General features: G+C 34.1%; 1 protein-coding gene across 1 annotated transcript in view; it reads right to left on the bottom strand.

Annotated features, from left to right (window-relative positions):
• The window catches only part of VPS50 (VPS50 EARP/GARPII complex subunit), a 113,406-nt gene that overhangs the window by 50,895 nt on the left and 34,821 nt on the right, over window positions 1–27,690 (bottom strand). Inside the window, exons 10-14 of the mRNA XM_005876157.2 lie at window positions 21,110–21,152; window positions 19,648–19,746; window positions 18,062–18,202; window positions 6,034–6,166; window positions 2,674–2,762 (exon numbers count right to left, since the gene is read on the bottom strand). Of these exons, the coding sequence (XP_005876219.1) occupies window positions 2,674–2,762; window positions 6,034–6,166; window positions 18,062–18,202; window positions 19,648–19,746; window positions 21,110–21,152 (505 nt within the window). The remainder of the gene's footprint in view (window positions 1–2,673; window positions 2,763–6,033; window positions 6,167–18,061; window positions 18,203–19,647; window positions 19,747–21,109; window positions 21,153–27,690) is intronic.

The raw sequence follows: 27,690 nt of genomic DNA on the forward strand, positions 1-27,690 counted from the left end.
CAGGCCGAGGGACCCCACCAGTGCACAAATCTGTGCACCGGGCCTCTAGTATAATTAATAATAAGCTTTCTTTAAATACATGTAGGATCTAGTTACCAACAAAAAGAAGAAATAAAGAGTTCTTTTTCAAATGCCCAAAGAATAATTTTACAAGTGGGTGGCATACTAAAATGTGAAGAAAATCTCAAATTCACAATAAGTAGAAATATTGTAACCTCTACAAAAAAAAAGGAAATGACTAATAAGCATTTAAAAAATGTCATTTCTCACATATTTAAAGATGAAAATATTTATGTTTTTTATATTTAAATATTTAAATATATTTAATAAGATGAATAAATATATTTAAATATAGTTAAATATTTAAAGATGAAAAAGAAAATCTTGGAAAACCAAAACTTTCATATGGTTAGGTTTGTATGCCCATGAGGTCAAGGACCATGGGTTCACCACCATGTTCTCAAACCCACGAACAGAGTCTTCCACATAGTATAATTGACTCAGCCCCCCTTTTTTTTTTTTTTTGAGTCAAAATGCATAGGAAATGTGCCATAAAATTCTAAAAAGTTTTCATATGAAAAATCAAAATGATTATGCTTTTGAGTTTAGTTTTATGTCAGAAAGGTTAATCTTCTTATGTTTTTCAATCATTTATCATTATCTCTATAATATATTTATGATGAATGTCTACAAATTGTCACATGACCACTTGTGCTTTGCAATTTGGGATTTCAGAAGTTAGAAATGTATTATGATATGTATAGCATATATTATATAACACCCCGTGTGGGGTCAGGGCAGTATACCAACTTAAAAGACATTAATATTCCCATAACATATGAACGTTCACTCTAATGCAGTGGTTCTCAACCTGTGGGTCGCGACCCCTTTGGCGGCCAAACGACCCTTTCACAGGGGTCGCCTAAGACCATCCTGCATATCAGATATTTACACTGTGATTCATAACAGTAGCAACATTACAGTTATGAAGTAGCAACGAAAATAATTTTACGGTTGGGTCACAACATGAGGAACTGTATTTAAAGGGCCAGAAGGTTGAGAACCACTGCTCTAATGGGATAAATTAATAATATAAAAAGCTTAATGATAATACTAGTCAGGTTCCACCAAACTAATTCAATTCAGGTCAGGTTTTGCCTGCTAAATATGTTTTTAAAAATTGTTTTTCAGAGCTTTTGCTTTTTTTCAATTGCATTGAGTCTTTGACTTCAATTTAAAAAATACTCAATGAATTCCTAAAGTATGCAAAGTCCTGTTCTAGAACTATTTGAAAATTGGGGCTAGTGATGCAAAAAGAACTTCAGAGTGATGGAGATGAAGACATTCTAAAGCTTGAAACCTACAACACAATAACCTATACTCAAAAGCATGATGACTTTTATTAAACTGGCCAAATGTTTAAACAAGAATAGCTTTAGAAACTGTATATTAATAGATTTTTCTATATCAGGAATGACATCAGGTTGCCTGACTGAACGGAAACTGGCTATGTTAAATGCCAGGTCAATATCTCAAAGTACAATGAACTACCAGAAAATCTATAAATTCTACTATTTCAACTAAGTATAATTAGAGTCTATTAGGACACTAAATAAAAAACCAACTCATATTTGACTCTGGGAAAATACAGAATTTGAAGCTCTTACATCATATGAGTATACTTTAAATAATAAATTAAAAATTCAAATAGCACATCCAATGTAAAGTTATCAAAAGTTGGAAGAGCACTAAATTATAGCTGCTTTGTGATTCTTGAGAAAATTTATGTTTCAGTATATATAGGATGGGGCAAAAGTAGGTCTAAGCTGTTAAAAATAATACAATAATAAATAATAATACTAGAATAAACTCTATTTTATGCATTCATAACTGTAAGCCTACATTTGCCCCACCCTGTATTTGCCTAAATAATTTTTCAAAAGAAATCCTGCAAAAGATTGTCAAACTAAAAATCAGCCTCATTAGGAAACTAAAAAATACACTTTAAGAGACCAGCTCTACAGTCTTCTAAGCTTCAAAGAAATAAAAATTTTAAAAAATTATACACTTTTATCTATGAAATAACAAACTTTAAGAAATTAACAAATTTAGTATCTGATAACAATAATTGAGCTACTAAACTGCAAAAGAAACACTGAGGAAGATATACATTTAGCAATAAACATATAAGATTCCCTCAAGGCACAAAAATCATTGAATTAGAAAAAAGTTCTTCATTCTATATTAGATTCCAACCCAAGTACATCACCTATTTAGTTATCCTTTTAATTTAGTTCAAAATTAATAGAAAAGGAAAGAAAACACAAGTAAATAAAATAAAAATACACAGTATCTCAATAAAAAAGCAATTTCTTTAAGAAAACATACATTTGCTAGGACACTAAAAACAATTATGCAATTAAAGAAAAGAGAAATATTTCTAATGGAGATTTTTAATTTAAAAAACTTTTTCTACTGCCATGTATAATAAAATAGAATTGTCAACTAAATTATAAAAATTAAATTAAATGACTGACTTATTCCAAAGAAAAACTAAATATGATTAAATATGCAATAAATACAATACAGAAAATTTAAGCACTGAATTTCTGAAACAACTTTGACATAAAGATTTCTATAGCTTTTGTAAAAAAAAATTTTTTTAAACCAAACCTGCCATATTCGTGTAAGTCCATGTTCTAATTTCTTTTTAATGTAGCCACGATCAAAATTAGTTTCTTCAGTGCTCATATTACTCCCTTCTGAAAATAAAAAATGGTATATGTTTTTTATGTGCTCAGTAACATTTTTGTTAAAAAAAAATCTCATTTGGGTTCTCATATATTGTAAGCCTATATAAATATAGAAAATACATTCAATATTTATACAACCGAAACAATGTCAAAAAATAGTTATTAGTGTTAAATCTATTTGTTAAGACAGATAAACTTAGAAGCTGAAATGTTAAGTACTTTACACCTAAGACCACTTAGCTCATGTTGTGATTGCAAGTTGAGGAGTGTGATCCCAGACACCAAGTTCTCAATGACCCAGATACTCCCTACTACCAGGGCACTGCAGAACCAATTAGCCCCATTATGAATTAATCGGCATATTAACAAGATTACAGATTGCAGAACTACTCATATAGTGAGGTAATGATACAAACATTTATAATTTTCAGAATAATTTTATCCACTCCAGATAAATAATCTAACAATGTCCAATTCCACATGTAAGATCAAAGATCTGCTTCAAACAAATTTTCCCCTAAAAGCAACTGAAAATACACATTTATATTAAAAAGATTCTGCCTTGGTGAGAATGACCTGTGCAGAATAACAAAACTGTGACGTTATCATCTCATCTGGGCTAGCAGGGTGTCCACTAGTAACCAACAAAAGGCCTTTCAGGAGCCAGGCCCCAGGTGCATGCCTAATATACCTTTGACCACTCCCACAGCTTAAGCCTTATTATCTGTAAGGTCTGGCTACTAGGGGCCCAGCAGCTCAGGGCGGAGCACCTAAAGACAGCTTCAGAGTTTCATTTAGAATGGGAAAGTGTCCCGATACCAGTGGAGTCGCAGGAACTACAGCAGATGAACTCTCGAGACCCTTTCAGTTCTATGAAGTTCTGTGAAGAATAAATCTCAAACTACTGAATCCTAACATTTTATTCCTTAATGTGAATATGAAAGGGATGCTTTCAGATGAACAAGTGACATTTTAGAATCCTAGATACTGTCAGCTGACTGCCAGACTAATCAGAGTCCTGGACAGTCTTAATAAATACACATTAGGGTCAAGCAATTTCAACAAAGAGGATGAAGGAGTATATTAAGACTCAGATAGAGTTTTAAGTTTTGACTCTATACCTCATGAAAACACACACATGTAAACATATAGTTGCCACTTGAACACAAGGGTTATTGCAGTCGAAAAATTCAGATATAATTTTGACTCTCCAAGTTTTAACTACTAATAGCCTACTGTTGAACAGACGCCTTAGTGATGACATAAGTCAACTAAAAGTTTGTATGTTGTATGTATTATCTACTGTATTCTTACAATAAAGAGAAATGTTATTAAGAAAATCATAAGGAAGAGAAAGTACATTTACAGTATGATATCATTTATTGAAAAATATCCGTGTATAAGTGGACCCAGGCAGTTCAAACCCATGTTGTTCAAGGATCAACTATTCATGTAAACTATTAGGTGTTGCCATGCTGAATATATATGTATACATAGTCCCCTAAACTCTTCTCTTACATCTAAGTATGTGTTAATTTTGTTCCAAACTTCTCCTTTGTTCTCTCCTTAATAATGTTGTAGAAAAGGGAAAAGAGGTGCTGAAATGTCTTAACAGTTTCCACATCTAGAAAAAAAAACAAAGGTTGCCAAAACAGGATATAACTTGTAGAAAATTGGCATCCTGGAATTCCCTAAGTAAACTGATATTTTTTTAAGGACTATGCACATTTCATTATTACTTCTTGATCCATTTTCTTTGATGATATTAACAACAACCAGTGTAAGCACTTTATATTTTCTCTAAGTTTTACAGCAGGCCCTGACCGGTTTAGCTCATTTAAAGTATCCTCAGATATGCCAAGGCTGTGGATTCACTCCCAGTCAGGACACATACAAGAATTCAATCACCCAATGAATACATAAATAAGTGGAACAACAAATCCATGTATGTCTCTGTCTCTCTCTCTCCTCTCTCTCTCTCTGTCTCTCTCTCAACAATAAATTAATAAATAATAAATTTTACCCTATGGGACTTTTTGTTTTGTTTTTTAACCTACTATTTTAAGGAGCAAACTGAGACCTGGAGAAGATGATGTAATTTCTTTACGCTCTCAGTTTTAGTAAATGGCAGGAAAAATTTTAAAATCAAGTATTTGATTACAAAGCTCATGCATTGCTCCAAGATAGCACAGGGATAAGAGTTTAGGAATTAGTTATAAACAGACTGATCAAGAACCTTGGGTCAGTACTCACTCTTTTTCTCTGTTTTCTCTTTTCCTTCCTTCATCCCCCATATCCGACAATATTTCTAAGAGGATGAAAATGCTTCCATAAAATTTTCCTCTTACTTTTTGCTATCTATATTTATGAGCTTCTCATGAGTCAAGACAAATATTAAACTTACATTTTCTATGCTACCAAAATCATATGTTTAATCAAGCAATAAGATTTGGTGTTCCTCCACCCACCCAACAACAAAAATCAATCACCTCAGAAATTAGGAATTCCTAAAATAACTTGATAGACTACCTACATTAAATTGTATGTAATATAAAAAACTAGTGCACTATAATTTATTTTGCCCCTATTAAAAAATGCTGATAAAATCATTTATTATTTTTTAAAGTTTTTTGAACACTTAATCTTAGTTATTATTCAAGCATAATCATTTAAGATATATAACTATACAAATAAAGTAATTTAAATATAATACTATAATTTCTCAAAGATTTGTTCTTTATTTATCTGACTATTGCATATTTAAAGTTGGATTTTCCATTTAAAGACAAACATTTTAAAAATAATTTTTAATGAAAATTTTAATTTCTGCTATATTTTCAGGAAGAAAAGTATCAATATAATTGTTAAGTCACAGAATGTAGCTTTATTAGTATAATTTGAAAATTAGCAAAATCGAGTTAAAACTGAACATTTAGCATTAATTTTATAGTAAATCTGGACAGATCAATGTCTTATCTAGTTTACAACTAAATATATATATCCTTTAAAGCCCTTTCTTAATAATTCAGTCCTATAGCTATTAGCACATATCCCTGGAAACTGGTACTATTTGTCACTTAAGAAGTCCTTTAGCCCAGTTAATTCCCAAAGGTAAAGGAGCTTTCATAGTAGCTGAATCACTTTCTTTGGTAAACATTTAACATATGTTCACTATAGTCCCTGGAATTCTAAAAGAATGCTGTTCCTTTTCTTTCACCTTGCTCCAGAAATATGGCATAGTTACAATGTAATTTTTAAAAAAATCAAAGTAATTTCCTACCAGAAGCAGAAGTGGTATCCTCATTATCATGTTTTTCATGCCATTCCATAGTCCTATAATAGCTGAGCATAACTTCCCACAGTGCTTTGCACAGGTCAGCAAGGCATGGAATATAGCTGTCTGATGTAATGTGCTGAAGAAAATGAGAAGAGTCAACTTTCAAATTATTACATCTACTTTAACACAAAGTAAATCAAAATAAACTGTTATGTTATTAATAAAATTTATTCAAGAATTAGACATGATTAAGAAAATTTCTTCCATTGGCATATATAAAGAGAAAGTTCAATGGAAAGAAAATATTGTTCAAGTAATTCTTATTTCAACATAGCTGTTAGTATTTGGAAGGGATATCAGTTCATTCAAATTATAATCAGAGAATCAGAGTATAAAAATTATTGAATTGACAAGTGTTCTCAAAGGTGGCAATGTAAACTTTCCCAAATGTATTTTTTCAAAGACCTGGTTCTGAGCATGCAAACACAGCTTTATATTCATCCTTGGAGCTGAGTAACAACTTAAAAAAAGAGGTCAGATTTACAATTCAATCACTGCATTTGTATAAATTAAGCAAATACCTTTGACAATCTCTAAATTCTCTAAATAACATATAGATATTTCCATATCTGACAATAACATTTTCATTATGTGGTCCCAAATCTTCTCCCTAATAAAAAGCCATGAATGTTTCCCACTCTATGCTTTATAAAAGCATCAGTTGTCATTCTGCCTTTTTCCCCCTGCAGGTAGAATGATGTCTCCATTCTATTTTGCAGGCTTCCTATCTGTTATAATGCAGCATTTGCTCCATCATTTGAGATTTTGTAGCATTCCTTCAGTTTGTAATCAGCCCACCACCACTAATCATGCTGACAGAACACCAAAAGGTTAAGACTCTGGTGTATGCCCTCCAAGGTAAAGAGCAAGGAGAAATAAGCTATATATAGCAAGTACAGGTACAGTGTGATTGATGCTCAGGATATCACAGCTGGTAATGATCCTCTCCCTTTCAAAAGTTTTTTTAATCTCCATAATGACCTTTCCCTCCTCTAAACTCATCTAGCAATTAATAAAAATACTAACTTGTATGACTCACTATACTTTTGTGTAAGCATAGCGAATCTCTGAAACTCAACTAGGAAGTAGTAAAATAAAGAAATTGTTAAGCTCTGGAGTCAGATTGCCTCAGTGGGGTTTATGCCAAGAATGGTAATTCAATCTTATAAAATCTGTTAATATAATTTGCCATATTAATCCGTCTAAAGAAAACTTCTGACAAAAGTCAACAGCCATTACTAATAATAACTCATTAGAAATAAAAATGATAGATATTTCCTTAAATGAGGAAACTCGATAAGGCAAACCCACTGTGGTCAGAACAAGACAAAAATGTCCTCTATCTCCACTAATATTTAACAATGTACTAAAGGTACTACCAGTGCAATTAGACTAAAGAAAACAATTAGAAGCAAAAGAATAGGAAAAGAAAAAATACAATTTCTATCTGCACATGACCTAATAATACTGAAAATCCCTAAAAAATCAATTATACAGCTAACTCAAACAATAAAAATATTCAGCAAGGTAGCAGGATATATTTATCATGCAAACAAATAGCATTCATATACACAAATAATAACCATTTAGAAGATACACTGAATGAGAAACCTCCATTTACAATAACAAAAAATAAAAAATGTTTAGAAATAAGCTTAACAAGAAATGACCCAAAACTCTCTAAAGAAAGCTGAAAGACATAAAGTAGATTTGAAAATAGAAAGATATTCCTTATTCTTGGTTGTGATGTCTCAACATCATCAAGATGTCAGTTCTGCCTGAGATAATTTTGAATTTCCTGAGATATAAATTAAAAAGTCCAGAAATAGATCCAACCTGATGTAAAAATATAGCATATAATAAAGATAGCACATTACTTCACTTAGGTGAAGATAGTCTTGTCATAAATAGCGTTGGGACAACTGCAATAAGACCAATGTAAACTAAACTATAATGATACTAATTCTCACCCATAAGGTTGGTAAACATTGTTAAGATGACCACTGGCAAAGATTCTGTCCTTGACCAAACTCTAGCCAGGCTCCTCTGAGCCCTCTTCTCTATTAGGCCTCAACCTTGGTCTATAAAGATTTGAACAAAATACGAATATAGTCTTCTAACAGCTCAGGAGGCATCCCTAGGATGCCTCTAGTCCCTTTAAACTGCCTGCCTGAGAAAATTCAAGGCTGCCAAAAGAATGTACTATTTGTTCCAGCTAACACGGGAAGATAGGGCCCCTGTCCTCCAGCCTTGGAGGGTGGGAGCCTAACTTCAATAAGCCCCAGTTAGCAAAACCCAGTTGGTTTCACATGGACCAACCACCCCTTCCAGCTTTTTGTAATTTTTCGCTTCCTTGACTCTACTGAGCCTCCACTCACTCACTCACTCACTCACTCACTCCCTATTCCCTCATTCTCTCTTTAAAATGCCCAGTCACCTCAGTACAAATGGAACTTGAGTTCTGCCAGACTCTTTTCCTTACTCCAATAATATAGTACTGACTAAAATCTGTTCTTACCACTTTAATTAGTATGTGTCCAGCTTTGCTTATCTTTGATAACATATATACTCTGTTGGCAAGGCTGTGAAAAACATAGGTACTGTCATCCATATATTGCTGGTGTGAATGCAAAATGGTACAACTCTATGGAGGAGAATTTGGCACTAACAAAACTACGAAATTTCCCTTCAACCCAACAATCCCACTTCTAGGAATTAACCCTTAAGATGTATCTTAAACAATGTGAAAATCTATAACATGAAGTTACTCATTACAAGAATATGTGTAATTGCAAAATATTTGAATCTATCTAAATGTCCAAATATAAGAGACTGGTCAAATAAACTATCATTCAAAAGAGCACTGTACAACTGTGAAAAATAATTATAAACAGACACATGCATTTTCTTAAATTTTATAATTTAAAAAATCCCTTTCATATGACATATATCCATGAAAGGGAATTTTTAAAAAATTTTATATATATGTATGTAATGAGAAACAGAAAAAATTTAATGCACATAGCTTCTTATCATCACTAAAAGAAACAGGGAAAATAAGCAACAAAGCATTAAAGTTAGTGACCTACAAGAGGTGGAGTGAGGTGAAATGGAACGAACATGGGAAGGAGTGACACTTCTCTGAGTATACAAATTGGATGTAGGTACCTATTTATAGAAGAATTAGAATGGCTATCCAGATTTACAAATAGCTTGTAGAGAGCAATATAAAATATTTTTGCAGAGTTATGCCATAAATTTGGGGTAATTTTTATCTTTACTTTTCACATCTATTTTTATAATTACTAACGTTACAATAAACCAGTCTTGAATTTTTTCCCTTGGTTTATCTTTACCATACAATTACACCTAATATATCTCTTATATAACATACATGCAATACACTGATACTGATGAGGAAGAAGCTAAAAGCAGAAAGCAAAGAAAAGCAGAAATCACAAATAAGCCTGGTCACGGTGGCTCAGTGGTTGAGCGTCAACCTATGAAAGAGGAGGACATGGTTTGATTCCAGGTCAGGGAACATGCCTGGGTTGTGGGCTCGATCCCCAGTAGGGGGCTTGCAAGGAGGCAGCTGGTCAATGATTCTCTCTCATCACTGATGTTTCTATCTCTCTCTCCTTCTCCTTTCCTCTCTGAAATCAACAAAAATATATAGTTCTTAAAAATCACAAATAAGTTCTGGGCTGCAACTCAGCAATCATTTCACCTGAATAAAGGTATGCTTCTATTAAGTCAATTTTTTAACTTTCATAAACTCAACTTTGCATAAATTTATATTTATAGCATGTAAACAAATATAATCTAATTATATCCCAACAGACTTTCTGGTAGATAAAAGGAAGGCATGCACTCCATAGGCATTCACTAGTTCCAGAATACATTAGAAACATCCTAACCATATGTTGTCTTCCTCTCATGCCACTGTTCATGGTATTTCCTCTCTACTCATGGACCCAGCTACATACATTGGGCTTGTTGAAATCCAAGACCAAATTCAAATGTTGTAGAATCCTCTTAACAGTAAGATAGTTTTGACTTCCTTAGATTCCTTAAAGAACTATGTTGATACCACTTTATGTTGTTTGACCTTTTCTTATTCTACCTCTGATCATAATTAATGTGATCTTTCTATGTTAGAAGCTTTTTAAAGCCTTATTTATCCTTGCTGAGCTCAACTGATTACTTGACTAACAAGAGCTAAGTAATGACAACTTAGCAAGTCAAAGTGCTAAGAAAATGGAGTCTGTCTTCTACTAGCATTCATGAAATGGTAACAGACTAGCTTATTAGTGTGCAAGCAGGATAAAATTTCAGACCCCCAGAATTCTTCACAATCCAGAGAGTAAATGGCAGGGAAAAATGAAGAGATGGATAAACTTCCCTTCATTATCTTTTGATCATTAAATTTTGAATATTAAAAATTGCCATAAACTACTTTTAATATTTCTTAAACATTTAGAAATCAATACATAATAACAAAATGAGTTGGGTGCTACATATATGTGATAATAAACCTGATATTTGAATTCTTAGAGTGTTCTGAACTGACCTGGTAAAGCACTCAAATAAATAATATTATTCCTTTAATTAAAAAGGTTTCTCTCTTTGACCAAATGTTCAAATTTGTAGCCTCCAGTAAGAAAGGAAAGGTACACTCACCTATCCAACCAAATTAACCTCAACAGTTAATGAACTGTCCCAGTTTAACTGCCTTCACATCCTAACTATGCCTGAATGATATACAAATTATTTTTGATATGCTACTTTCTGGTATCTGATAAGCTATTAAATACAAAATAACCATCATGTGTACAGAGAGAGGGATAAAAGCAGACACTACTGATGAGGAGTGTAAATTGAAACACACTTTCTAGAGAGCAATTTTGGAAACACACCAAAAGCCTTAAAAATGTAAAGCCTGACAACACAATTTTATTTCTTGTTATTTATCCTAATGAAATAACTAAAAGGTGCAAAGATTTGGCTTTAAGAGTATTTACTACAGTGTTATTCATGACAAAAGCTGGTAATAACATAAATATCTAAGAATAGGAAATCAGTTCATTAATCCACAGAACGTCAAACCAAATAAAAGGTATGTGGGTAGCATACTTAGTGAAACAGAAAACTGTTTATAATATAACAAGTAGGGAAAATGTTATAAAACTGTATGTACAGCATAATCCTACTTTTAAAGGCTATTTGCTTTATACACATTAAAAGAACCATCCTTTCATGCAGAAATATTAATTTTATTTTCTTTTTTATCTGTAATTTCCTACATTTAATATGTTTCATCTGCATATTTAAAATATGTACATTTTTAAGAAAAAACATCATATTAATGATTGCTTAATTTGAGCAACTATTTAAATAATCTATATTCTGTCTATCTCTATAAATACTGTGATGAAAAAACATAAATAACGGACTAGTTTAAGTCAGAGAAAAAGGACAAAGAGACAGGTAATTCTATGGAGAACCCAAAACAAGATGATTAATACACATGAACACTAAATTTATCTCTGAACTTCCTCATCTATAGTAAAGAGAATCTATACTATCACACCATTTGATAATAGCAGATATATTAATTTTTCACAACAGAAAGTGCCCTGAGCATTTAGAAACAGAAACATGTTTTTAACTCAAAAGAGGAATTTGTCTTTATTTTTCTATATGAACATCAAACTAAAGTATATCTTCAACGGAGGTCTTACTAAAGATATTTATTGCCCTTCAAAAATGACATTGAATGACAATTCAGTATTAAGAGATATTATTTATAAAAATGAAGATTTAAAGCCTAGAACACTAAACTAGCCTTTAAGTTTGTCTTTCTATCTTTATGCATATAAAGCACTTGTAAAAGTTCATGACACAGAGAAGGTGTTGCACGTTGGTTTATTTCCTTCCACTAATCAAATTTGAAATGTGTCAACACCATACCAGTTAGAAACAAAGAGGACAGTCCAATTTACTCAAGAAACATTTACTAAACACCTCCAATGTGCCAGACTCTGAGAAAACAAATAATGAAATTATTTCAGAAAGGTTTTTCAAAAGAAGCACGATATTTTCCCCCACAGTATTACAACATTATCAAGTTCATTTCAAAAATAGAACTCAAAGCTCATTAAGATCATTTGGAAATGAACAATTGAAAAGTAGCTGGGAAAACTTCAGCCAGCTTAGCCAGCTTTGTTATCATAAATTAATCACTAACAGCCTATTAACATCTTGAAATAAGCTCCCTAGGGACACCCATCAGGCTGCCTAAAAACTTTGGTAAAAAATTTTTTTCAACTGATACATCATAAACTTTCAAATAACCTACAAATGGTTTCTCTACAAGATTACTACTTGGTGTCTTTAAATCTCTCCACAAACTGGGGCAAACATGCAAGGTATATAGAAATGGAAATGCAATCAAAAACTAAATTTTAATGCACAAAAAACGACCACTATGCCTCTTTTCATTGGCCCTTTCCAGAAATGAATGAGGTTTAATTCTCATTGGAAAATTTTGCTGCTAAGTATTAGTCATTCCTAATCTAACAACTGTAAGTCAATACATTCAAGAAAAACAGGGAAACCAGACTAAAAGGTAAAATCTAAAAAGGAAAACTGTGTGTCCAATTAAATCATCTAGAAAACATGGTTTAGTAAAGAAAAGGAAAATAAGGACATTCAGTTGCAAAATGACTTCAAAAACCTCAAAGCCAACTAGATTTTTAAACTCAGAGCAGCAGTGACAGGACACAAATGGCAGAAATTTCATAATAGGACAGGAAGCTGCTGGCCTTAAGAACTTTGAAGTTCTCTGCTTACCAGAGTAAATAAAGACAGAACACACATTTTGCCCCAGATTTATTTATAAAGGGATATAAAAATTAGTTCAATTTCATGCTAGCCCATCTATATAATAAAAGCCTAAGTGTCCATTATGGCGGAACGACCAGAAGACCGGTCGCTATGGTGAGTACTTACCACGAGGGGGCAGATGCTCAATGCAGGCGCTGCCCCCTGGTGGTTAGTGAGCCCCCACAGGGGGAGCGCCGCTCAGCCTGAAGCTGGGCTCATGGCTGGAGAGCGCAGCGGCGGTGGCCGGAACCTCTCCTGGAACCTCTCCCGCCTCCGCAGCAACACTAAGGAGCAGGGAGCAGGCAGGCAGTAAGGAGCGAGGGGTCCTGGACTGCAAGAGGGCAGTTAATGGTTTAAAATATCTGATATCTGTTGATGGCTTAAAATAATACTATGAAAAAGAGCAAGCAGATGATTATCTCTTTTCATTTCCAATCTCTCTCCATTTAAAGGAAACTCAATTTTTCCATTTACAGAAACTCCATCCCTCTCTAAACTCTGTTCAGTGTGCCATCTCATTTATTTCATTTTTTAATGTTCTATTTAAACTCTATCTATAATTAAAGACTTCCTTAAAAATATTGCTACTGAAAAGAGAACAACTACCCAAATGCCTTGGCTGTTTCTTCTAACTTCTAAAATCTGCCAGTCAATATCCTATACCAGTGATTTTTCAACTGGTGTGCCGCAAGAACTTCTAAAACCTGCAATACCTAACTATTTATTCAGGGGTACTGACCTCTTTTCCCTTAGATTGTCAAATTTAAAAATGACAAGAGCCAACACAACAATAGCTGTCTGGTGTGAATGAATCAAAATTATACCAAAATGAATCAAAATTTTGAAAGAATAAAAATTATATCTAATTATATAATTAGACCTCTTTCCCCTTAGATTGTCAAATAAAAAATAAATGACAAAAGCAACACAACAATAGCTGATTGGTGTGAATGATTCAAAATTATAACTTTTTTTTTGTCAGATTGACAAAAAATGTAATATATTTTTTGGTGTGTCGCAAAATTTTAGTAATTAGTTAATATGTGCCATGAGATGAAAAAGGTTGAAAACCCTGCCCTATACATATTTCCTGAGGCCTCTGTTGTTTTTTTCTTACCTGACACTCCATTGCCACATACATTCTTGCACTAGTACTTCCTTCATAATTATTATCAGTTGCTTCTATGCAGGACTAAAATGACTCCCAATTGCCACATCTTGAAAAATTAAGAACTTTACATTTTAATACAAGGCTCCTTCCTGAATTGTCTCCCTGGCCTGAGTTATGCCATTCTAAGAACCTGGATATGTGTTCTCATCAAGAAAACACTTTAAACTTTCCTTTTATCAGCTTATTTATTATACTTTTAAAGGTTCCCTCCACTTTTCCTCCCCTGAGCTAACTATCTTCATTTATAGAACTCAGTTGCTAAAAGTTTACATCTTTTCATCAAACTAACTAAATAAATAAATATGATGTGAAATAATTTATTCCTAATCCTACCTGGTTTAAGCATGTCAAATATGACTCAAGATTATAAAATAACTTAAAACTTAATTAGGTTTCAAAGAGATGTCCCCAATCCTGTCTGCCGATAGTAGCACTGAATTGAATACTTTATAAGAGGCCTGGGGTAATTTCTGAGCTTCCATAAATTTTTATGGAGATAGTACCAAAGAAAATGGGCCACCTTAAAATGTATCACATTCTTCATCTCATTATTCAGCTCCTCTAAGTCTATTCTTTCAACATAAAGACCCTGCCATAGCTAATTCTGTTAAATCCTGTCCTCAAAAGGAATTCCTCCAGGAAGCCATCATTAACATTTGCTACTATTCTCACCACTTCAAACTAAAACATCTTCAATAGCTTGAATATAAACCAGACTACAACTGTGTTGAATGAATAATAATATATGTACCTGCTGTTGGGGGCTGGGGGGGGGGGGGAAAAAAAAAAGCTCTAGTACACCAATGAATCACTTGTTTCACATAATCTTATACACACACACACACACTCACACACACACACACACACCTCACGTACTATATCACACATATATGGATAGTTTTATAAAGAAGTATACTAGGTACTTCTTGGGAGTAATTTTAACAAGCATTTATTCAAGATGAAATAAGATCTTTGTTATCTGATCATTTAAGTACACTCAGCTACTTAAATAGGTTATTTTACAGTAAGCTTTAAGAAAAAAGTGAAAGGAGTTTTTAAAAAACTAATAATAATGTCATGATAAACACCTTTAGCACAATTTTTATTCATAAAAATTTATACGCTAAGTACAACTTTCAGCTTTATGTTATATAAAGGCACAGAGAACCTTCTCAGGAAGCATGAACAAAAATATGTCCTTGACTTTATTTAAGCATATAAAAGTTCAATGGTAACAAAATATACTATACACATATACAAACACATCACATTTAACCAAAGTCAAAAAGATTGAAGGACAGCCCTAGCTGGTTTAGCTCACTGGATAGAGCGTCAGCCTGCGAACTGAAAGGTCCCAGGTTCAAATCCGGTCAAGGGCACATGCCTGGGTTGTGGGCTCGACCCCCGGTGGGTGACTTGCAGGAGGCAGCCAATCCATGACTCTCTCTCACCATGGATGTTTCTATCTCCCCCTTCCCCTTCCTTCCTCTCTGAAGTCAATAAAAAAATATATATATTTAAAAAAAAGATTGAAGGACAAAAATCTTCATTGGATCTCCCTACATCTGCCTCTTAGCATAACCACTATTATCTGTCTCATTCTTGTTCTTATATGTTTATTTCTAGTCTGCAGATGCGGAATGAAGAGTCTTAAAATGACTCAAGGCCTACAGACAGCATACACTTTTCAAGATTTATTAAGAAAACAAAAAAAGGGAGATATGGGAAGCCATTGCTTGCCAACACTGTAGTGCACACCTTGGGCATAAGCACCAATTGGATAGTGGTGGCTCAAGGCAATTCCCTAACATGATAATCCTTTTACTGTTTACCAAACTTTACCTTTGATATGCCTGCATGCATTGCTAAAGGGCAAATGTGTATTCAAGTAAATAAATAGTGAACCAGGCCAGAAGTCGGAGTGCCTCTTCAAGAAAGATTCTAAATAAATAAATAAATAAATAAATAAATAAATAAATAAATAAAATGTTTATTTTAATATTAAAAGTTATTTTTGCTTTAACAGAAAAGTCACTAACTTGAATTAAATTGCTTTACCATTTAAATAATTTATTAGTGACAGTATCATCTATTAGCGACAATAACACTAATAGAATTAAAAATAAAATTGACTGTTTAGATATTTAATTTAAAACACATTATCAACCTATGAAAATAAATGAATAAGAAAATAACACATTCAGCCTTAGCTGGTTTGGCTCAGTGGATACAGTGTCAACCTGCAGACTCAAGGGTCCCAGGTTCAATTCCAGACAAAAGCACATGCCCGGGTGGCGGGCTCGATCCCCAGTGGGGGGCGTGTAGGAGGCAGCTGATCAATAATTCTCTCATCATTGATGTTTCTATCTCTCACTCCCTCTCCCTTCCTCTCTGAAATCAATAAAAATATTTTTTAAAAAAGACAATAACACATTCAAAATCACCAAAATGTTATTAAGTGATGATTGTACTTAAAACTGGGTATTTAAAAATGTAAATATGTAACTATTTCACACTTTAAGTTAATAATCATAAAATTTATAAAATAAGTCCTCCTGATTTTAAAAAGATATTTTTACCTCTATTAACAACTATCCACTGTCATCATTAACTTAATCCTTAATCTACCATATATTATTACATTCTTCTAGAATAGTTGTTGTAGCTCAAGTAAGAATATTTTTCCAGTTCCCAAAAGACAGAACCTGAACTTTCGACAAATAAACTCACTGAAGAATAAAGATTAGCTTAATTTAACGTGGATTCCTGGGCATAATTAGAGTAGAGAATTGATGTCTACTTCCTAGAATTTTTATTTTCTGAGTTGACATTAGAGAAAACTTATGAAAGTCTCCAATGAGAGACCTGGGGCTAGAATTAGAGATCAACATTAACAATGACCTCCACATTGTCAAAGCAAGAGGTCAATTCTGTGATAGCACCTTATCCAGACTCTCAGAAGCATTAGAGATAGGTTTACAGTCAATTCTTCTTGAAACACTTCCTTCTGTGGGCTGTTGTGATACCACCATCTCCTACTTTTCTTCCTACACAGCTAGCTGCTCTTGCTCAGAATCTTCTACCAATCTTTTCTCCCCTGAATGTACAAAGCCCAGGGACATCATGAATTTTCTATCTATACCTGTTCCCCCAATCTTCTCATCTTAGTATCATGGCTTTAAATACAATTCTGTGCTAAAGACTCCCAAATCTATAACTTCAATTCTGACCTCCTTAGGCTCTTTTATCCAACTGCCTCTTCAACAAGTCCACTTGAATATTAATAGATATCAATCAAACAAAACTCATGAATTTCCACTACAGACATCAGTCTTCCTTGTAAAAGCAAATGACATCACCATTCTCCCAGAGTTCATCATTCTCTTTTCCTCACACTCTACATCAATCCACTATAGGATCAATTCTAAAACAGAGCCCAACTCAGTTCACTTCTCACCCACAGACCTATGTTTCTTTACGAATAAAAAAAAAAACACACAAAAAAAACTGGTAATAGATGCAACAGAAACAGCATTTATTCACCCAAAAAGACTGAATCAAAGTGTGTATGAAAAACCAGCACAGATGATTGCTTAGAAGCACCTCAAATGCAATCATGGAAGAGAATTAAGAGCCTGACAAAGCAGAGTATAAGGAGCTATGAGAGGGTAGAAAGTCCACTTAGAAGCAACTGCACCCCAAATCTGTACTATCTCATCAACCTTCACCATTTCTGTGACTGTGACTGAATCTTCCAGTTACTCTATGATGAAAAGAACATAGGAGAAAAATATATTTGGCAAACATATTTGTTTCTATTGTAGTAGCATCTTCAAATAATAGGTGCTAATAAGAAGGGGATGTGAATTTAAAATCTAAGAGAGACATATGAAAAGCAATTAAGTTACTACATACTGTACAGAGATCCTTGTATTGCAGCTTTTGGAATTTTGTATCTGTGTTTCCTGCACATAGTTCCACATAACCAAGAACAACTTGAAACACAGTATTATGAATGGCTTGGGTGAAGTGCATATGAAGTTGATCCATTGCTGTCTATGGAAAGAAAATACACAACATAATTACATGTTATTAAAATAAAAAATTTCAACAGTTTTGAAAAACTCAGGAAAAAATCTTTACAGATTATAGCTATAGCACAAAGATCATTATTATATATAGAATTATAATTGTAATGTTGATTATTTGCAAATAACCCATTAAATAACCACAACACCATACAACTAAAGATAAATCTGAATCGAGAGCACTGCTCTGTTGGTCTGCATTTATGATTGGTAGCCATCCTGTTCTTTGTCAAATATGCCTTGCATAAACACACCTTTGGATCTCCTCTGCCATCATTTCCTTGAATTGTTCAGAATGCTTCTCAAGGGCCACCTTTTCAGAGAAGCCTATCCTGCCCATCTTATATAAATCAGTACTTTACATCACCCTATCCACTTACTCTGATATATATTTCTTTATAGCACTTGTTTTCTCCTGACATCATATTCATTTATTTTTTTAATGTCTGTCTTCCTCACTAGAAGAGAAGATACATGACGACCTATATCCTCACATGAGGTGTCTGAAGCAATGAACAAAAGTAGGTACCAACAGATATTTAATGGGTGAATAACTTTCTCTAATGGGGAAAATTAGAAGTTATAATCATATTTTCAAAGGTCTTATAATCCTCAAAACTACCAAGTATTTTCTTTCTTATGTTTTTTTTGTAGGTATAGCTTAGGACATGAAAATTAATGAAGTACATTAAAAAATTTATTTGCTCAGATTTAAAAATGTAAGTACAGTTTAAATGACTTAGTAAGATCTTAAATTTCTTTCTAAGACAAGAAACCATTTAATGGAAGAAAGCGTTTCCATCTATCATGTTTAGATGTTCTGTAGATACTATATAACCCTACACACTCCTTTTTCAAGTTTTTCAAAGAAGACATTGAGCAGTAAAAGTATGTAAAGCCAAGAAGCATAGAGGGAGTATGAGGACATTCTGGGGATAAGAAAATCCTTTGAAAAAAATCTGATAAATGCCATTTATCTGCTTTACAGACAAATGTGCACAGTGCATGAAAGTGTATACACCACTCCGAGGGAGTCATGCAAGCCCACCTAGGAACCACAGAGCTCCCAATAAAGAAGTTCTCATTCAGGACCAAAAGGTGAAGTAAAAGAGACTACATATCCTCCCCCACAGAATTAGCTTATACTATACTTGTTTTAAAACCTACATGAAATTTTGAAAATATTAAACCTGACAAACACTTCACATTTCAAAACAAACTTCTGTAATGTTTTAATCACACTACATATACTCTGAGCCTACGTGAACAACCATGTTACTACTGTGAAGACAGCTAAAAAATTTACTTTGTCAAATAAAACTTTAAGGACACACCGTTAATAATATTCAGACTTAAGCAATGTGAGTATCAGCAGATGCCTAATATTTAAAAACGCAACCTTTCAAGACTGACCTGTGTTTTTCCAAGAAGTCGATAAGCTTGTTGAACCTTGGTATAATGATTAATGTCAAAATTCTTGCAGATTTTAGAAAGAGCCACATCCAACTGTTCCTATGTAAGTAAAAGAGGAGGCAAGAGGCGGTGAAAGAATTAGATTTTCAAGTCAATGGGAAAATGTTAAAACTAACTTATCACTTTTAATTAATATTTAAAGCCATTTACTATCACAATGATCTAATAGTCAAAAGCAAATTTAAATAAAAATATAAAGAAATTATAATTCTCATTTGTTACTAATTATAATCAAATTTTACCAAGATGTTAGTAATATGTTTTAAAAATACAACACATGTCTAGTGTTTCAAGAGACACAAAATCTGTATAACAGCTACCAAAAAAATTTTAGTTTTGTAATTTTTACTTAACTCTGTTTCCTCATCTACTAAAATCTTATAACTGTATGAACTGAAAATGTGCAACTATTAAAAAATAATGAAACAATCCTATTGTAATCACTGAAAAGTAATTCTCAACAAAACTACATTGACCTTAAAATACATCTTTTATATCTAAATTCAACAACTTTATGGATTTCTATATCAATTATTTCATTTTAAAATAATGACTTTTCTACATACATACATAAACTACTGCATATTAAGAGTGAATAAATACAGAGCTTTCAAAAGAAATTCCTCATTAAAATTTTAAGTGATTACATACTTAAAAGATTTTCAAAGCAGTTATCTTTAGATTTACCAAACAGTCATTCTTACAATTAGTAAATAATTGCATTTATTAACAAAAACTACTTTCACAAAACGCCATTTGAAAGTCCAGCCTAAATTTTTATAACTACCCTTATCGGAAAACAATAAAATATAAGAAACCAAATAATTCTTATTAAATTTATAAAAATGAATACCCTGCTTTGCAAAGATTGCCAAGGAAAGAGATGAACTCTGAATAAGTGACCGAGGAAAAGCAAAACCTCATTTATGCTAATAATGACATATTTTTTCCTTTCCAGTTCTTACATTTTGTTGAATTATAGCAAATATTATTGAGGTTAGGAATTTAGGAGTGTTTTTATCAGCCAATAATCATTCTTAAATAAATTAACTCACTAAACCAAAAAGTAGTAATGGATGATAAAAAAAAAATTAACATGGTAAGTATTTTGGCTATAATTTATATGAGAATATACCTATGACTAAAATTTGGGGATCTTTCTGGATATAATGATATTTTCAAATACCGTTTTTAGATCCTATAATTTCAAAAGTAACCTGCTTGCATTTACAAATAGATTAACGTATACTTGACTATGTACAGATATTCCAAATGCAAAACAAATATAGCATAGTGATCTAGAAACACTGGTAAAAACACAAAAGTCAAAACATACAATGTATCTATGCTATTCAAAAACCGCTGAAAAAAGCCAATTAATTTCTGATGTAATCCTTCTTACCTCAATTTGTTCTAAAGTATCTTGCAGCTTTGAATTCAGTTCACTATTAAATAAAACAGAGAGTTAGATGTGCCTACCTTTAAAAGAGAAAAACTAAGTGCTAAATACATGTTAGCTGAATATAATCAGTAAGTTCACAGATCAATAGCATGAGTAGTAAGTTGTGCTACTGGTTCTATAACAAGGCAAAAAAAAGAAAAGAAAAAAAGATTATGAAGAAACTAGAGGCCCAGTGCATGAAATTTGTGCATGGGTAGGGTCCCTAGTGGCTTCCAGCTGCCAGCCGGGGCCTCCCTTCGCACCCGCCTTGGCCTGGTGCTGCCCACTCACCTGCTCCATCATCCCACCATGGTCCTGCTCTTGTCGGGGCCCATTGGGGCCAGCAGTGTCTCCACTGCTGCCCACTGCCAGCACCGTGTCACCAACATGCACCATATTCTGCACCGCCCCTGGTGGTCAGCACACGTCTAACTCCTGGTTGGTTGAACTCCCGCCCATGGGGACAATTTGCATATTAGCCTTTTATCATATAGGATAAGAGTCATTTCTAACAGCAACAGGATTTTGTAGGTAAAAAATACTAAAGAATCTATAGATAAAATTAAGAATTTAAGAATTAAAAGTTGATAAAGTTAATACCAAGTTTAAAGATAAAAAGTATAATACAGGTAAAAAGTAGAATTTTTAAAATAAGATTAATCCTATATAATAAAAGCCTAATATGCAAACTGTTCCCTCGACCAGGAGTTTGACCGCTCGCTATGACGTGCGCAAACCATCAGGGGGTGGCACGGAACATGGTGGGCATTGGCGATGCAGCATTGTCAGCAGACGGCAGTGGAGGCGCTGCCAGCCTCGACAAGAGCAGGACCGTGGCAGAATGGTGGAGCAGGTGAGTGGGTGGTGCCTGGCTAAAGCAGGTGCGAGGAAGGCGGGCGGGCGGTGGGCCCAGCTCCGATCAATTGCCCTGCAGATAGCAACCAGTGACCGGCAAGCCCTGATCGCCCTATCTGAGCTGGGCCCCAGGCTAGGATGGGGAACTAGGGGTGGGTGGCAGTGACCAACCTCCTGCGGCACCCAGGCGGGGGTGCTGCAACCTCTCGCCAGCTACCTGAGGGTGGGGGTGACAGGGACAGAGGTGTGGTGAGAATTTGGGGTGTCTGCCGAGCTCGCTCTCACTCCCCCTGCTACCCTTCCCATGCTAGGGCTCGCATGCCAAGGAAGCCCCACACCCACGCGGCCTCTTCCAGGTGAGCCGGGCTGCAGCTGCCGAAACCGCAGGGGATGGTTGGGCTCCCCATGGGTTCGCACAGGAGCCAGTCTGCAAAGCTGGCCAGGAGAGAGCGCGCTGCTCTCCTGGCTTCCCTTTGGTGCCACTGGAGGGCTCAATGGCCTACACTGCACCCCAGCCACGCTCACCCCATCTCTGCATGGGGACTCAGGGGCATGACTCAGGCAGAGGGGCCGCACACGGGGGTCTGGGGCCCAGGTGCTGCTCAGGGCCCAGAGGTCAGCTGGGACCTGCCCTTCCATGCCAGATGTTCGTGCTTCGATTGCCGGCCAGGCCTAGGGACTGCACCCATGCATAATTTTCATGCACCAGGCCTCTAGTTTCTATATATTAAAAGGAATAAGACAATAAAAAATTTTAAATCCCATTTCAGTAAAACAATACCTAAAATAAAGGAGACTTGCCTGGCCGGCGTGTCTCGGTGGTTGAGCGTCAACCAATGAACCAAGAAGTCATGGTTCGATTCCCAGTCAGGGCACATGCTGGGTTTCAGGCTCAATCCCCAGTGTGGGGCATGCAGGAGGCAGCCGATCAATGATTCTCTCGCATCATTGATGTTTCTATCTCTCTCTCCCTCTCCCTTCCTCTCTGAAGTCAATAAAAATACATTTTTAAAAAAGAAGACTTAACTATATGAAGGTATATACCATGAAAAAGACTAAAACCTTTAATACAGTTACCAGTTCTCACAAAATGATTTCCTAGAATAAGTGAATTTTTAATCAAAGTTCCAGCAGCGTTTGTTCTGTTTGTTTTTTTACTTTACTGAATCCGACAAACTGTTTCTAATATTTATGTGGAAATTGAAAGGGCTATGAATAGTTAAGAATATCTTGAAGAGTAATGCTGGAAGACATATATTAAAGCTTATAAAGTTACAGCAATAAGACGGTGACAACATAAGTATACATAAATAAATCAACAGAACAGAATACAAATAAAGGACAAAATGCTTGAACAGATACTTGACAAAGGAGATATCCAATTGGCCAATAAATATTAATAGCCACTCCAATTCGGCATTCAGGAAATGCAAATTAAAACTACAATAAGACAACTTAATAAGCAATCAGAATGGCTAAAGATATTTTCAAAAAAATTAAAAATTACATCAACAAATGTTGGCAAAATGTAGAGCAAATGAAACACCAATTCTGTACTGGTGGAAGGGGAAATTGACACCTCTTTGGAAAACTGTATCATCTACTGAAACTCAACACACACTCTGTATCCCATGAATCCTAGATATGCGTCTAACAAAAATGCATACATAATTGTTAAGCAACATGTGTAATGGGAAAAAATACTGAAACAACACAATTATCTATGAACAATTAAGTCAGTGATGGCGAACCTATGACACACGTGTCAGAGGTGACACGCGAACTCATTTTTTTGGTTGATTTTTCTTTGTTAAATGGCATTTAAATATATAAAAATAAATATCAAAAATATAAGCCTTTGTTTTACTATGGTTGCAAATATCAAAAAATTTCTATATGTGACACGGCACCAGAGTTAAGTTAGGGTTTTTCAAAATGCTGACACGCCAAGCTCAAAAGGTTCGCCATCACTGAATTAAGTGGATAAAGTGTGATATAATTATACAATGAAATACTATAGCAATAAAAATGTATCACCTGCATTTCAAAAGCATAATACTGGACAAAAAAAGTCAGTTAAAAAAAAAGTACATAACATGATTCCATTTACATAAAGTTCAAAATAGATAAAACTAACTTTAGTGACAAACAGAACAGTAATTACTGTGGGAAAATAATGACTGGGATGGGCGTGAAGGAAGTGTCTGGGGTACTAGAAATGTTCGGTTTCTAGGAGGTAATTACACAACTATGTCCACTTTGTCAAAATTAATTAAATTATACACTTGGGATATGCGACCAAAAATGATTTTGTTCCTTTTAATTCTCCCTAGGTTAGTTAAAAACAAACAAGAGAGAGAACTATCATTATTTGAATTATAATATCTCATTACTAAAAAAGATCTTTGATATATAACAAAATAAATACAATCACAGAGAAAACATTTTAATAAAAAGGTTAAGAGAGAAGTAAAATAAAATAGTAAGAACAGGTGAAAGATGTACTTTCATACAGCAAAATTATACAAGGTTTTTTACAACTGTTATCTGATCATAAATTTGATTCTCAAAGTCTAGCAACAAAGCAAATAGGGCCACAGTATACAATCAGTGTCTGTCATATCAACACAAACTCAAGGTGGGGGGTGGGCACAAAAAAAAATCCCCTTTTCTGGCATTAAGTTCTGAGAGAAAGTTTTGCCAGTCTTGATAAGGAGACAATAACCTTTACTCTTAAGGCACAACACTCTTGGCAAAACCTTACAGAAAATACAATAATGGATTTAAGGATCCCATTTGCTTCTTATAGAGCCTTTTAATACCAGCAGAGGAGATAATACCAAAGTGATGTGATATATGTAGATACAGACAGATATAAAGCAATTTGTCAGAAAAGTAAAACCAATAATATAGAGAGATTATATTCTCTAGTAATAACTGAGAGTGAGCAAAACTATATTCTTTGACAACCAATAATGTAGGATTGATACCATATTAGAAAAACTAAGTTCTCTAAACAGGATTTATGCCTGAAAAATAGCCACATCACAGATATTAATAGGTTAAGGGAATTCTTGTAGACAGAACTGAGATTTTCCTTAAAAATATGATTATGGGACAATTTCTGTGATACCTCCAAAAAAGAATAAATGAATGAAGACAAAAATGAGTGCTAAAGGCACCAAAGTAATATTCCTAAAAGGATAGTCATGATAGTGCCTTAGAATAACAAAGAATTAAATTAAATAATTCCTCATCCCACCCCTTAAAAAATCAGCACCTTTCCCCTGAGTTCCTTGTCCCATGTTCACAGCACAGTGTGCATTATAGTAAGGAATATCTGTGCCTATCTCTCTAAGCACAGACTGTGGCTTATTGCCCAGTGACCTCCAGGACTAAATAAACTCACACCTGACTCAAAGCAGATAAAAAAAATATCTGCTGAGTCAAATCTGCAATTCAAACAAAATGTCAAAATTTTACTATCATGCCATTAGCCCCTACTTTCTACGTCCATAAAGAAAACTATAGAGATGAGTAAAAAAAGGAAAGTGGTTTAGAAGGAAAAGAACACTAGACTCTAAGTCTACAGGTGCCTTAACAAGAGGAAAAATGAGATAAGCAGAGCTAAAACAAGTTCTACTCCTCTATCCTCTATCATATGGGGCTCAAAAGTCCACCTAAGGCTAAAGATAGACACAGGTTGGAGAGGCAAGAATACCTGGAACAGTAAGTAGGTCAGAACCTGCAAACATATCCTTTTAGGGAATCATTTTGAGCTTGAAGAAAAAAGAAATATACCTAAATTCACTAATAGGTGAGAGTAATAATTTCTTTAGCTTCTAAGTTGAAAAAAAATGGGCTTTAGTGTTTATAAAATTATTACAAACCTAGATGTGTTTGTTGCTTCTACTGTATATGGTTACAATGATTCTATATACTGTGTATTAAGAATTCATGCAAGCCCTGCCCAGGTGGATCAGTTGGTTAGAGCCTCATCCCAATATGCCAAGGTTGCAGGTTCAGTCCCCAGTCAGGGCACATATAAGAATCAACCAATGAATGCATAAATAAGTGGAATAACAAATCATTCTCTCTCTCTTCTCTCTCCCCCTCTCCCTCTATCTTCCCACCCTCCCTCCCCCTTCCTCTCTCTTTAAAATCGATAAATAAAAAATTTTTTAAAGGGTTAATACAAACATGGTAATGAAAATAATATGAACAAGATGTTAAATATAAAATATATAAATTAAACATTTGGGTTTTATTAAAAATGCTTTCAAAAGTGACAACTCCAGTTTGACAACAATTTACTACTAATTATAAATACATATATAAAAATCATGTGATTAAGGAGTGGACATCTTAACTGCACAGCCTTTAGAGAAGCCCTTCACCACACTTGGAAACATAAATTCAAGTCATTTAAGTCAATTAATCAAAGTATGTTAAAAGGATCTATTCAGAAACATTTGGGTAAATAAAAGCTACATTATTGTCAAAAAAATTAGTAGTTCTAAGATGGAAGGCTAAAAGCTATTAAAGGCTATTTACAAGCTTAATGGAATGAATCAAACAATTTTGGGGGCATTTTTACCATCACTGCAGAAAATATTAAAGATAACATGTCCATAAATAACTAATTTTGTTCCTTTGTACAGCTGATCTAGGACACACACTTATAAAACGAGTCTTAAAAAGGTTGCACATAAATCCAAATTTTGTACAAATCTGACCGTACAAGAAGACAAGATGGTATGAAGGTAATTAGCTTCTTAATGATCTTTCCTCGCTATGTTATTAATGAGCCATGTGATTTAAGTCTAGTCTCTTCATATGGCTGAGCATCAGTTTCCTATACAAAAGTGGGCTAGATCTAAAGATTGCTACCATCTCTAACGTTTCCAGATTCTATTATATTGTGAACACCAGTTACCCAGTTTTCACATCTTTGAATATGATTAGATAAGGTGCTAAAACTGTTAGAATACATTTACGTAAAATTTATACTTGTAAGTTTATAGTGCATGTTCATGGCCCATGAAAATTCCAGTCTTTTTAGATCAGATTTATTCCAGTGGTTTCAATCTGTTCACAGCTGGCAGAGGATTTATCAATAGACCTCAAGAGAAAATTTGATTTTAAACATTTTGAAGCCATACTAACAACCTTGGGGTATAATGAAGTGTCCAAATGATCCTCCAAACCATGAGCAGACTGTGAAATAACTCCTAAGATCACTCTGAATCTAGCCAGCAGATCTCTGTCCTGGCTCTGTTCAGAAATCCCTGACTAACCCAGAACGCAATCATTCACCACATAAAAAGCTCAGAGTCGTTGTTAAGGATACTAAAGATATCAAAACATCTCCAACTTGAATTGTAATTCTAGAGCAGAGATCAGGCCAAGGAGCCAAATCTAGCCAACAGCCTATGTTTCTAAATAAAGTTTTATTGGAGCACAGCCGCATGAATTTGTTACATATAACTATGGCTGCCTTCCTGCTACAAGGGCAGGGCTGAATAGTTGTAACCAAAGCTTAAAATATTATTATACATCCCTTTAAAGACAAAATTTGCCAAACCAGTGCTAGAGTTCAGTGGAAGACATTTTGGTTGGTCAACTGATCAAAGTTAAAACAGAAATATGTACATGTGAATACCATATACTTGTATTTACTGGTACAT

The sequence above is a fragment of the Myotis brandtii genome, unplaced genomic scaffold, assembly GCF_000412655.1.
Source record: "Myotis brandtii unplaced genomic scaffold, ASM41265v1 scaffold48, whole genome shotgun sequence".
In the NCBI taxonomy this organism is placed as follows: Eukaryota; Metazoa; Chordata; class Mammalia; order Chiroptera; family Vespertilionidae; genus Myotis; species Myotis brandtii.